The sequence below is a fragment of the Aspergillus bombycis genome (genome assembly GCF_001792695.1).
Source record: "Aspergillus bombycis strain NRRL26010 chromosome Unknown contig00030, whole genome shotgun sequence".
Taxonomy (NCBI): domain Eukaryota; kingdom Fungi; phylum Ascomycota; class Eurotiomycetes; order Eurotiales; family Aspergillaceae; genus Aspergillus; species Aspergillus bombycis.
In genome coordinates, this window is record NW_019170032.1 from 102,152 (window position 1) to 114,200 (window position 12,049).

Here is a 12,049-nt window from a genome sequence, read left to right on the forward strand (position 1 = left end):
AACGTTGAAGCACACAGCCTGGTCTTAGACCCGGACAAGGTTGCAGGGACTGAAGAATTGGAAGGATCCGATCCTCAGTCGCCCCACGGCCCCAGTCCAGCGCTTCAAGGAAGCCCCATTCAGCCAATAACAACTTACTAGTCATGGCGCTAATGCTATAAGTCGAAGGTTTAACAGGCTTAAAAAGGCTTAGATCCTAAATAGTAACTTGACATGTGCCGTGCATGACTGGGAGGGAAAATGGCCGAGCGTAGGGAGAGATTATGATACAGATCAAGGCGAAATTATTCCACCACCTCGAACTTCACTGACTTGTCAGTTCCAAAGGTGTCCTTCCAATTCCCCCACAACCGCTCCAACTCGCTCATGTATTGCTGGTGTAACTGATCGATATAGTTCTCATCGGGGTCCCATCGTTGTTGAGTGACGGGAATGGGATTTCCCACGACGACATTCAACGGCTTACGATACGGGCAGAAGATGTTGAACCGGCCAATGGAAAACGCTATTCGGTGTCCAACACACCATTCCCACAGCCGTGCGGCGTATCTGAGCACAGATTTGGATTCGACGTCCACGCGGTCGAAGATATCATTCTCCCCAAACGCCACCACCGGCACGATGTCGGCACCAGTTTCCACGGCGACTCGGATAAAACCCTTACGAATTTTGATCACGACCTCCATGGTGCCCGGTCGAGCGATGTTGTATTCACGACTCCCTCCCACAGTGATGGTAATGGCACGGCCCATCCCCCGACCGTCATGACCTCCCCGTGTCAAATGCCTGATGCATGATGTTCGAGAGACACCACTAAGCCCAGCAGAGAGGAGATATTCTCGAAGCAGTGGCTGAGAGAAGACACTATCCTTCATCAACAGGGTATTGGTAATGCCGGGAAAGAGCTGGGAGAAGCCGGCCACGTCTGCGGCGAATGCGCCGACGGCTCCTCGAATAGCGACACCATGAGGATGGTAGCCAAAAATATACTTTCTCCGTGGTGAGAGAGACACCGAACGGTAGAGCCGCAGGGGAAAGTAGGATATAAAGATTTTCCAGATCCAAGACCTCCGGAACTTATCGTTCCGCAGAGGAAGGGTGCCCGCTTTGTGTGCTTTGGCAAAGTACTTGATATAGATGATGTAAATCAAAACGAAGAATCGCAAACGGGGTATCAGAAGAAGTGAATATCCAAGCAAGGGCAAAATAAACCAACTGTTGCACAGCACGGTCATCAGGGCTGCCTCTGCAAGATCGTCGAGGAATGGCCTATCACTTTAGGATTAGTTACAACTGAAAGGCACAGCAATGGTGATATAGTTGAGGAGACCTACTTAGCCGTTGGTTTGCCTTCTGGCTGAGGCAGCTGGACTGACCGGAGAACCATTCCAGAACGGTTTCGGATTTCGCTGAGCTGACACTGAGTGCCATCGATCTTCACGTCCGGGATGTGCATAGCCATCAGATCCGGATTGCGCGCCAGCTCAACAATCTTTTCTGCACCTGCCACACGCCCTTCCTTTTTCTGGCAGAGCTTGGCAAGGTCAAGCGCCTTTTCTTTATATGAGCCATCTCCCATGACCTTCAAAAGGGTATTGCTTAACTCCCGGCCATTAATATTCGGGGCCCGGGTTTTGTTGCCGTAGACCCCAATTCCAAGCCACTCCGCTCGGGCGGCATTCTCATAGCAATCCTGCCATGCCGGTAGAACCACATGGGGCACGCCATTTCTATACCTGTTAGCCGATACCCCGTAGAAAGAGTAGGCGAAGGAGGACTCACTGGATGGCCTCGTACCATGAGTTCGCTCCACCGTGGTGAACGGAGCAGATAATCCGTCCAGTTTGAAGCATGGCCATGGGCTCAACGGAGAACCATGGGTGAATACGAACACGATCAGCTTCAGTCTCCTGTCTCAGTGGCTCGATGGACCGGCTGTATACATCATCCTCATCATGCGGGTGTTTGGGAAGCTTCCACAGAATCTGGATTTCCTGACCCTTCCAGGCATCAAGGAACAGCTTGAGACCGGTTGCAATATTCTCTGCAACCTTGGGATCGGGCGCATAAAGCGTTCCAAGATTAACCAAGATCGTTGGCGCTTTTTGCAGCCAACTTGCCAGTTCGGGGTCCTGTTTGTGCACCGCAGCCGTGGGGAGTAAAATGGGGCCACATGGAAGAATATTATCTGGTACCTCCATGGGCCAGTCAAGCTCTTTCAGCGCCGGGGAAAGATGGAATCGATCGGGCCTCCAGGCATCAGCAAACGGAAACCGACCGTGGATCTTGTGCCGAATCCTCCACTCGCGAATCTCACGCCGCCGCCCACTTCCATGGTACATCTTTGCTGTTTTGATTACAGCCAGAGCATTGAGTGGAATCAAATGCCATGGAAGAGGGTATGGGAATCCTGTCCCCGGCCTAGTCGGTAGTCAGTGGTTGCAGCTTCTGAAGGGCTAGGGACATCAGCTCACAAGGGATACTTCCACAACGCAGCGGATTGCGGCTGCAATCCAAGAACAATGTGAGTGAGCGACGTAGTATTGATCAAAATCGCCGTGTACCCCGTGTTATATGCAGCATCTCTTCCTTGTAGGAAGAAGAAGTCCGCCGCGATAACTGACGGCTGAACGGTCTTGATGATCTCCACGCAGCAGTTGTAGATATCTACGTATTCTTCTTCCGTCCAACCCCAGATGTCTTCGCACAGGGACTGGAACCCAAGGACCGCCCCACGATATCCAGGAGGATGGAAAGCACCTCGCTTCCCAGTACGTATAAAGACATCCGTATTAGAGGGTCCTCTAATAGGATGGAAGTGAATCCGCGACCGGAATGACCCATCATACGCGGAGGCATTGTCAGCCAGGAGCTTGTCAATGCGTCGCTCAAGGGCAGGGAAGGAGCCAATATGTACGTCCACATCTCCTCGCACCAGTAGCTCGTGCGTAATCGCCAGAATAATGTTTGTTTGGCCATGCTCGCTATTTGCGAGAAACAGCACACTTGTGCGCTGGTTGCTGGCCATCATAAGAGAAAGACAACGAGTGTAGGATGTGCGTTAGGGTTTCCAGATCACACATGAGGAATCAACACCGGGTACATGAGACAAGACATACGACCCTCAGACAGATGATGATATATAACAAATGCTTAACATAGACAGGGGAAATCCAAAACGTTGTTTAGGATTAGGGTTAATTGCCAAGTCCAAGGTCGAATTGACTCAAAACTAAGGTCGACGTCGATCACTATGTCCGGAACACCAAATTTGGGCCCTAATTTCCCTCCGGGTTCTGAGTCCATCAGCCCAAACATCGCGATTTCCTGCCAAGGATCAAGCGTGAACTAGATCTTTCTTGTGAGACTCCGTCCCTTGGAACACAATACGATTCCAAATCGTATGATGATCCTCAAGTCAAGTCAAACACATCTAGCCAAAACTTTACCAAACTAGGGGTAACAAGGTGATCACGGAAGAAAGCCAAGAATTTAGAAATAGAAAAATAAATAATTTATTTATTTATTTTTTGAAAGAAAAAGGACCGGGTAATATAGATCATGTCTCTAATTAACCGGCACTAGATACTAGGGATCTGTATATCGTCCTGGGATAGATAAGGACCGCTATATCACCTCGACGTAGGTCCTGTGTTCTCCAAGTCTTCCGACCAAGTCTCTCGTTCGTGCTAAGGCTCCTAGAAGAGTCTGAGTTTCAAGTGTCCTACTGTTTCATTCATTAGCTAGTGGCCTCCAAATGGTGTTTGTTGCATTGTATCTGCCTTCTGGGCAAATGCCTGAGGGCTACTCCCCAGCGATGATATCCTACCCGACCCTGGCGGTCGTGCTTGTATGTTGAGGTCCATGAGTTTCATGATAACTGTGATAAAGGCTCTACAGTGTGACTGACTGATGTAGTTCATTTTCCTCATTATTCTCTTTGTACAAGTCCAGCCAAAGGGGCCCACCATCAAGGGCGTCCCCGGACCATTCCTTGATGTCTTCTGTTGCGGTGTATGTGATCTTTCCCCTATAGCAAATGAGGGAATCTGGAGGATTTAATGTTTATCTATACAGATCGCAACCAAATTGGCTTTTATATCGGGGCGGAGTGCACATCAGTTCCATGCGCTGCATGAGTCTTACGGTAAGCGACATGGGTGTGCGGGTTTCCACTTGACGCTGATTGCTGTACAGGTAAAATTGCTCGATTCGCCCCCGGCCAAGCGACGACAAACACGATCAAAGCTTTGCGTAATATCTACGGCTCCGGTACTGGCAAGGGCTCTGCCTTTCTTAAAACTGGATTCTACAAGAGTATCTCCCGGCGCAATATTTTCACGGCCTCTGACCCACACTATCATTCGTCTGTCCGTAAACTCTTTGGTCCTTCAATGACACCAGGAAGTATGGAAACACATGCTGGAGTGGTTCGTGAATGCACCCTGCGACTTCACGACGTGATTAACTCCAAGTTGGAGAGTACTACTACTCTTTCTCTCAATGAGCTACTCTACTGCCACTCCGTTGACACGGTTTCTGAAGTCCTACTTGGAAAGCCCCTCGGCTGCTTAAAACGAGGCAAGCCGTATTTTTGGACCGCACAGTTGCCTCGCATTTTTTACTGGGCCACCGTCAGAGATCAATTTGATGGATCAGGAGTCCCAACGGTAATGAAATGGCTCCTGCGCCGTTTCCTACGCAAAGGCATTCGTCTCCGCAGCGAAGAGGCCCGCATGAGATTGATCCATGAGTAAGTCTCCCCCACACTACCACCCTGCCACCGTATGTCTTATACTATGATAGACAATTGAAAGCGCCACACACCCGCCGCGACATAATGGTCGAAGTCATGGAGAGAGCGGAGACCAGCGGCTTGCCCAAGTCTGAGATTGCTGAAAATTTCTCAGCCATCATGTTGGCAGGATTTCACACCACCCAGAACGCATTGTGTGCCGTTATCTTTTTCGTTCTGACCCACCCTGAAGCCCACGCCAAGTTGGTCCGTGAACTACAGGGTGCCTTCCTTTCGGCAGAAGACATCTCAGGGGATATTGTTCAACAGCTGCCGTACCTCAATGCCGTTATCACGGAGGCTTTGAGACTCTACCCTCCTGTGCCACTAGGGGGTCCGCGAGTTTCACCTGGGGCCTATGTGGACGGGGTCTACATCCCGGCTGGCGTAAGTTTTCGGACAGATCGTTGTATGGTGTGGACGCGACTAACACCCAACGGGGATTTAATTTATCACAGACGGAGATCTGCACATCACTGTTCGCACTGCATCACAACCCCGAATATTTCAACGAACCCTACGAGTTTATCCCCGAGCGGTGGACAGAGCCCGGGTCGACAGACAATAAGGAGGCTGTCCAACCGTTCCTGGTGGGTAGTCGGGCCTGTATCGCAAAGTACTTCGCCAAGCAGATGATGCAAATAACCCTAGCGGGTTTCTTTTTGGATTTTGAAGCTGAGTACGTGGGAGCCGTCAAGGACTGGCAGCGAGAGAGTCGCTGCTATGCTTTCTGGGAAGTGCCGGACCTGAAGGTGAAACTTCGTCAACGCCGGCAGGCCTAAGTTTCAAATGTTATTCCCTGTTTCTCTCTATCTATGTTTTTTTTCTCGTATTTATCATATTATCACGATATATCCTGGCCCCGTTATACCTCCTGTTATGTTTGACATAGTTCCAGATTCATGTCTGGTGTTTTAGTGTAAAAATCAAATATATTGTACCACAGAGTCCGCCCGTTAGGGCAGTCCAAGTCCCATGATTCCCTGAACTCCACGTCTATACATCGTCCAATTGTTCGGTACACGGCTCTTTTTCCACTGATAAGATTAAATTATGATTAATGTTTCACGCGAGTCTAATTGGAATAGCCTAATGGGAACTAAGTCGAATGTCCTATATTTAAGACCTCGGACGGCAGGAATGAACGTATTCCTTTACCGAACCCAAATTTGAGACTTGGCTGTTGAGCGTCTCAACACACCTAAACTGTCTCAAATTCCAGCCCCGATGTACTCTCTGAGCCGAAATGACTGGATTTGTTTACCCTGGAATTGAGTTCACTTCCATTATTAGCAGGCTGGTTATACTACCGGTTCCTGTCGATCATAGCGTCAATGCCGTCGTTTCCACCGAGGGTGATCTGTGCATCCTCTGAAACAGGGGATCGCAGGATGGCAGATCACACCAAATAATGAGCTCCACCTGACTCATGAAAGCTACTTGTAGGGCGATGAAACGCCGGACGCTCCACGTGCCGATTCACCTACCTAAATTCTGGCTTTCGAACAAGGAAGGTTGGTGATATGTCTTACTTATACGAAAGTCTGCGATGTTTACGGTGGCAAGGAAGGAAAATCGCAATCTATCTGATCACTCAAGATTAGGGCACGGTTCACCCGAGGATGTTCCGTTGCTTGTTAGCACGTATCGGGATTCGATGAAACTGCATTCAGGGCTTACCCCGGGTATGATGTGATGAGATAGCCCGACGGACAATGTCAGGAACTGCGCTCTGACCCTGGACCCCTTACTATCCCAACTCAGGGCACCATTTGCAGAATTGACCGCTAATTGGCAATAGCGGTGGAGTGGCTAACAAGTGCCTACGAAAGTTGGAGACGCGGGGAGGGTTGCAAAAACCCTAGGGGCTGCTGCTCCATTACCATAAGCTTTTTCGACACGCTCAAAGCACCCGCGTAACAATCGCTTGCGCTAATAATACGTTTGGTGTTGGAAACTGGGAAATGGCCGCCTGTCATTACATCAGATGTGAAGACTGGGAGCCATTTGCGCCATGAAATCTGACAAAGATATCCTGATGAAGCCGCTCCCAAAGGTGAAATCTATGCATTCATCTCACTATCAGGTCATCATCACTGACTTGTTGATCCAATCAGTCTCCTGGGACAGGCAGTACAACTACGGGTCTCTCTGTCTCGCACGCTGAAGAGGTCCTCGAGAGACAGCTCCGTACGCCGGTGTCACAAGTCGGTTTCTTTGGTATCTATCGATATGCGACTCGGTGGGATGTTGCTATTCTCTTCGGCAGTGCACTTGCTGCGATCGCAGGCGGTGCAGCACTACCTCTCTTCACAGTAAGTAAGGACTAGGCTTGGAATCATTGCCAGTTCATAATTACAAAGGCTAACCAACTATGCTAGGTCCTATTTGGCAGGCTGACGTCTACCTTTCAAGACATTGCTACCCATCAAATCACCTATGATCACTTCCATCGCGAGTTGACCAAGAATGTGGTCTACTTCATCTACCTGGGTGCGGCTGAGTTTGTCGCGATCTATCTGGCGACCGTTGGCTTCATCTACACCGGCGACCATGTCGTGCAGCAGATTCGCGTGAAATACTTCCAGGCTATCTTAAGGCAGAATATTGCCTTCTTCGACACTCTTGGGGCCGGCGAGATTACCACGAGAATCACTGCCGATACAAACTTGATTCAAGACGGCATCTCTGAAAAAGTTGGCTTGGCCTTGACCGGGCTGTCGACGTTTGTTACGGCGTTCATTATCGCCTATGTAAAGAACTGGAAGCTGGCGTTAATCTGCAGTGCCAGCCTCCTCGCACTGCTTTTGACCATGGGCGGCTGCTCCACCCTCATGCTTATCTTCAGCAAGAAGGCATTGGAATGCCAGGGTCATGGTGCCAGCATGGCGGAGGATATCCTCGACTCCATCCGGACCGTCGCAGCGTTCAATGCCCAAGAAACACTGGCACAGAAATACGAATCACATCTCAAGGATGCCGAAGGGCCCGGAATGAAATCAAAAGTAATCTTTGCCATCATGGTTGGGGCATTACTATGCATCATGTACCTCAACTATGGGCTTGGGTTCTGGATGGGGTCTCGCTTCCTCGTCGAAGGAGTCAGTAACATCAAAGCCGGGGATGTGCTGACCATCATGATGGCCATTATCCTGGGGTCCTATAATCTCGGGAATGTGGCCCCCAATGGACAAGCGCTGTCGAACGCTGTGGCGGCGGCGTCGAAGCTGTATAGCACCATTGACCGTCAGTCCCCCTTGGATGCGCTGTCCGACCAGGGCAAGACGCTGGAGTTTGTCCGAGGAAATATTGTGCTCCAGAACATCCAGCACGTTTATCCGTCGCGGCCCGAGGTCACTGTTGCCCATGACCTTAGTTGTTATATCCCCGCTGGTAAGACGACTGCCTTCGTGGGTCCCTCGGGCTCGGGAAAAAGTACCATCATCAGCTTGCTGGAGCGGTTCTACGACCCGGTCGCGGGGACCATTATGCTCGACGGCCATGATATTCAGACATTGAATCTTCGGTGGCTGCGACAGCAAATGTCGCTCGTGTCGCAGGAGCCGAGACTCTTTGCCACCACAATCGCGGAGAATATCCGCTATGGAATCATTGGTTCTCGATTTGAAAAGGAATCGACCTATGAGATCCGAAAGCGAGTTGAAGCAGCAGCTCGGATGGCAAATGCGCACGAATTCATTATGGCGCTTCCGAATGGCTATGATACGAATATCGAGAGCTTCTCACTCTCTGGGGGGCAGAAGCAGCGCATCGCCATTGCCAGAGCCATTATAAAGGACCCGAAGATCCTGCTCTTAGATGAAGCAACATCCGCCTTGGACACAAAATCCGAAAAGCTCGTTCAGGCGGCGCTTGACAAGGCATCGAAGGGTCGAACGACGATTGTCATCGCCCATCGGCTGTCTACAATCCAAGAGGCATATAACATCATTGTTCTTGCCAATGGCCAGATTATTGAACAAGGGCCGCATGAGCATTTGATGGACCGGCGAGGGGTCTATTATGGCATGGTGGAAGCGCAGCAGATCAAGAAGCGGTACTCGAGATACTCTAAGCGATATTCCCAGTTAACAACGAGCATTCCCCCTAAACATAACCCAACGACATTCTTCTTCGATAAGGATTATCCAGGTGATGACCAGTCCGATTTGTATAGCGTACTCAGTGATGATGCATCCGATATTGGATTGCACACTGGGGAGAAACAACGGCCGGTGTCAAGAATGTCACTCTCTCATCTCTTGCAGCCGGCCAAGGAAGAGGCGTATTCTTTCTGGACTTTGTTCAGGTTCCTTGCCTCATTTAACCGGCCCGAGTGGCCGTTCTTATTACTCGGTCTCTGCGCATCTATCCTGGCAGGGGGGATTCAACCATCACAGGCCGTACTGTTTGCGAAGGCTGTCAGCACCCTCAGCTTGCCTCCCTTTGAATATCCGAAGCTCCGGCACGATGCCAACTTCTGGTGTCTTATGTTTCTCATGATTGGCCTCGTATCACTTGTGTTGTATAGCGTGCAAGGAACCTTATTTGCATATAGTTCTGAAAAAATGGTATACCGGGCCCGCAGCCGAGCATTCCGGGTGATGCTACACCAGGATATTTCATTTTACGATCGGCAGGAAAATACGACAGGCGCATTGACAGCTACACTGAGTGCGGGAACCAAAGAGCTAACCGGCATTAGCGGCGTTACACTGGGGACTATCTTGATTGTCTCTGTCAATCTTGTGGCTTCGTTGGGGGTAGCCCTTGTAATAGGTTGGAAGTTGGCACTTGTGTGCATCTCCGCAGTTCCAGCCCTGCTGATGTGTGGATTTGTTCGGGTTTGGATGTTGGAGCGGTTCCAGCGGAGGGCAAAGAAGGCATATCAAGCATCGGCCAGTTCTGCTTGTGAGGCAGCCTCTGCCATCCGTACAGTAGTTTCCCTGACCATGGAGACGGAGGCCTTGCAATCCTATCAAGCACAGCTCCGTCGGCAGCTCAAGAGTGATATACTCCCCATTGTTAAATCATCCTTACTCTATGCCAGCTCGCAGGCGTTGCCTTTCTTCTGCATGGCGTTGGGATTCTGGTATGGCGGGTCTTTACTTGGTCATGGAGAGTACTCACTCTTTCAATTTTACGTGTGCTTCAGCGAAGTGATCTTTGGGGCCCAGGCCGCTGGAACAGTTTTCTCTCATGCCCCGGACATGGGCAAGGCCAAACACGCTGCCCGTGAGTTCAAACGGCTGTTCAGCAGCGACACAATGCATGCGTCTCGGGGCAAAGGAGTTCCGGTTACGTCCATACGAGGGCTGGTTGAGTTCCGCGGTGTCTCCTTTCGATATCCCAGCCGCCTGGAGCAGCCAATCCTTCGCTACTTGAACCTGACCATCAAACCAGGACAATTCGTTGCGCTGGTAGGCGCGAGTGGAAGTGGCAAGAGCACTGCCATTGCGTTACTGGAGAGATTTTACGACCCCCTCAAAGGTGGTGTCTACGTAGATGGAAAGAATATTATCACTCTCGAGATGTCTTCCTATCGCAGCCACTTGGCTCTCATCAGTCAAGAACCGACTTTGTTCCAAGGGACCATCCGAGAGAACATCCTGTTGGGAAGCAACACGCTTGATGTCCCAGATGCTCTCCTCATTAAAGCCTGCAAGGATGCAAACATATACGATTTCATATTGTCATTGCCGTAAGCTCTTCCAACACCATGCGTATCGGTATAGCGGCGGAGGTATACTAACAGTTTGCAGGCAAGGCTTCAACACCATTGTTGGCAATAAAGGAGGCATGCTCTCCGGTGGCCAGAAACAGCGCATTGCCATCGCTCGGGCCCTTATACGGAATCCAAAGATCCTCCTGTTGGACGAGGCTACGTCCGCACTAGACTCCGAGTCCGAAAAGGTCGTCCAGGCAGCATTGGATGCTGCCGCACGAGGGCGCACTACTATCGCAGTTGCTCACCGGCTGAGCACCATCCAGCGGGCGGATCTAATATACGTCCTCGATCAAGGAGAGGTCGTCGAATCAGGTACACACCGTGAGCTTCTCCGGAAGAAAGGACGCTACTACGAACTCGTTCATCTACAGAATCCGGATGTCGCGGGCGCATAATTGGGTTATTGCGGTTTTTTCCGCTGTATGTAATGAGGGCAGGATCCACAACGTATTCAGATTTCTTGATCTCTTTTGGCGGTCTCTAGGAGCTTGTCCTTTTCTCTATCTTTTTCTTTTTCTTTTTTTATTATGGGGTCTGGTCGGTTTCCTTTGATCAAATCAGCAAGATATTGCTGAGCATTGGATTAGCATCGGTATTAGCTACCACCGTCACCTTTCATACAAGTAATGGCTTTATCTGAGTTGTGCTTTTCTATATAGTAAACCGTGTAAAAATTGTAAACGACTACGGTTCAAAGTCTTGCATGTTTCCGTCTAGCTTCCGCACGATATTTCTTCCTATTTTTACACCAAGGGCCTTTCTAAGTAGCTACTTTGTATCTCATACCTTCTACTGTTCTTAGACATTTCATATGGAACTGCTTGTAGCAATATAAATTTTATTATCAAGTTATTCGGGGTCAGCCTCAGCACTTACAAGGCAGACTTCAGAGCGTCCTCTCCTCTGCCATTCGTCTCAATGCTCGGATGGTTCCTTGCACGGAGGATATAGCGATTCTCATATGTTCGTCTTTAGCCTTTTGTGCCTCATTTGTCCCGGGTTCGATATCAGTCAATTTCCATTCGTATGTAAACGTAAGGTAGAGATTCTGGTCATGTCCGATCGACACGATGTTTTCCACAACTGACCCGCCTGGCAACGTGAAATAAGTCTGTAATTCGATTAGACCACGACGGACGATTATTGATATGAAATCCGAGCGTCCAAGCCCCTTACCCTGACCGGCGCATGCAGTTGGCACTCCTCTCTGATCCATTTTCCAGCCATAGGGGATTCGCGGAGATTGGCCGCAACATGAGCCTCTCTTACGATATAGGTTCCATCATCCCATTCCTCGAGGATTCGGGAATCATCCAAAGATGGAACAAAATCCTGCGGATGTCGAGCTTTCAGTTTCAACCCGTTCCAGACTTGCTCTTGGGTAAGGACTGGTATAGAGGGATCGGCGCTATTGTTCACTGGTTCCGTGTAGGCAATATTGAGGGTGAGCATTGTCGGTGTTCAGGTTGTCATTCAACTCCAAGGTGTAGTGAGGCCGTACCGGACTGAGACTAGACCTGCATACA

General features: G+C 49.9%; 4 protein-coding genes across 4 annotated transcripts; 2 read left to right on the forward strand and 2 right to left on the reverse strand.

Annotated features, from left to right (window-relative positions):
- Nucleotides 1-284: 284 nt before the first annotated feature.
- On the reverse strand, nt 285-3,031 carry ABOM_004652 (Diacylglycerol acyltransferase family; the record flags this gene model as incomplete). Its single annotated transcript, XM_022531781.1, has 4 exons — nt 285-1,269; nt 1,335-1,730; nt 1,783-2,421; nt 2,475-3,031. 4 exons carry the CDS (start codon nt 3,029-3,031, stop codon nt 285-287), a joined length of 2,577 nt encoding a protein of 858 aa, XP_022390291.1.
- A 726-nt stretch (nt 3,032-3,757) lies between these two features.
- On the forward strand, nt 3,758-5,577 carry ABOM_004653 (cytochrome P450; the record flags this gene model as incomplete). The annotated part of the gene is made up of 6 exons (XM_022531782.1): nt 3,758-3,850; nt 3,919-4,014; nt 4,078-4,147; nt 4,198-4,753; nt 4,807-5,182; nt 5,254-5,577. The coding sequence occupies 6 exons, from the start codon at nt 3,758-3,760 to the stop codon at nt 5,575-5,577; spliced, it is 1,515 nt and encodes a 504-aa protein (XP_022390292.1).
- Nucleotides 5,578-6,809: 1,232 nt separating this feature from the next.
- ABOM_004654 (putative ABC multidrug transporter) lies at nt 6,810-10,918 on the forward strand (the record flags this gene model as incomplete). Its single annotated transcript, XM_022531783.1, has 4 exons — nt 6,810-6,851; nt 6,913-7,110; nt 7,177-10,496; nt 10,558-10,918. The coding sequence occupies 4 exons, from the start codon at nt 6,810-6,812 to the stop codon at nt 10,916-10,918; spliced, it is 3,921 nt and encodes a 1,306-aa protein (XP_022390289.1).
- Nucleotides 10,919-11,409: 491 nt separating this feature from the next.
- On the reverse strand, nt 11,410-11,975 carry ABOM_004655 (SRPBCC family protein; the record flags this gene model as incomplete). Its single annotated transcript, XM_022531784.1, has 2 exons — nt 11,410-11,634; nt 11,700-11,975. The coding sequence occupies 2 exons, from the start codon at nt 11,973-11,975 to the stop codon at nt 11,410-11,412; spliced, it is 501 nt and encodes a 166-aa protein (XP_022390290.1).
- Nucleotides 11,976-12,049: the final 74 nt, after the last annotated feature.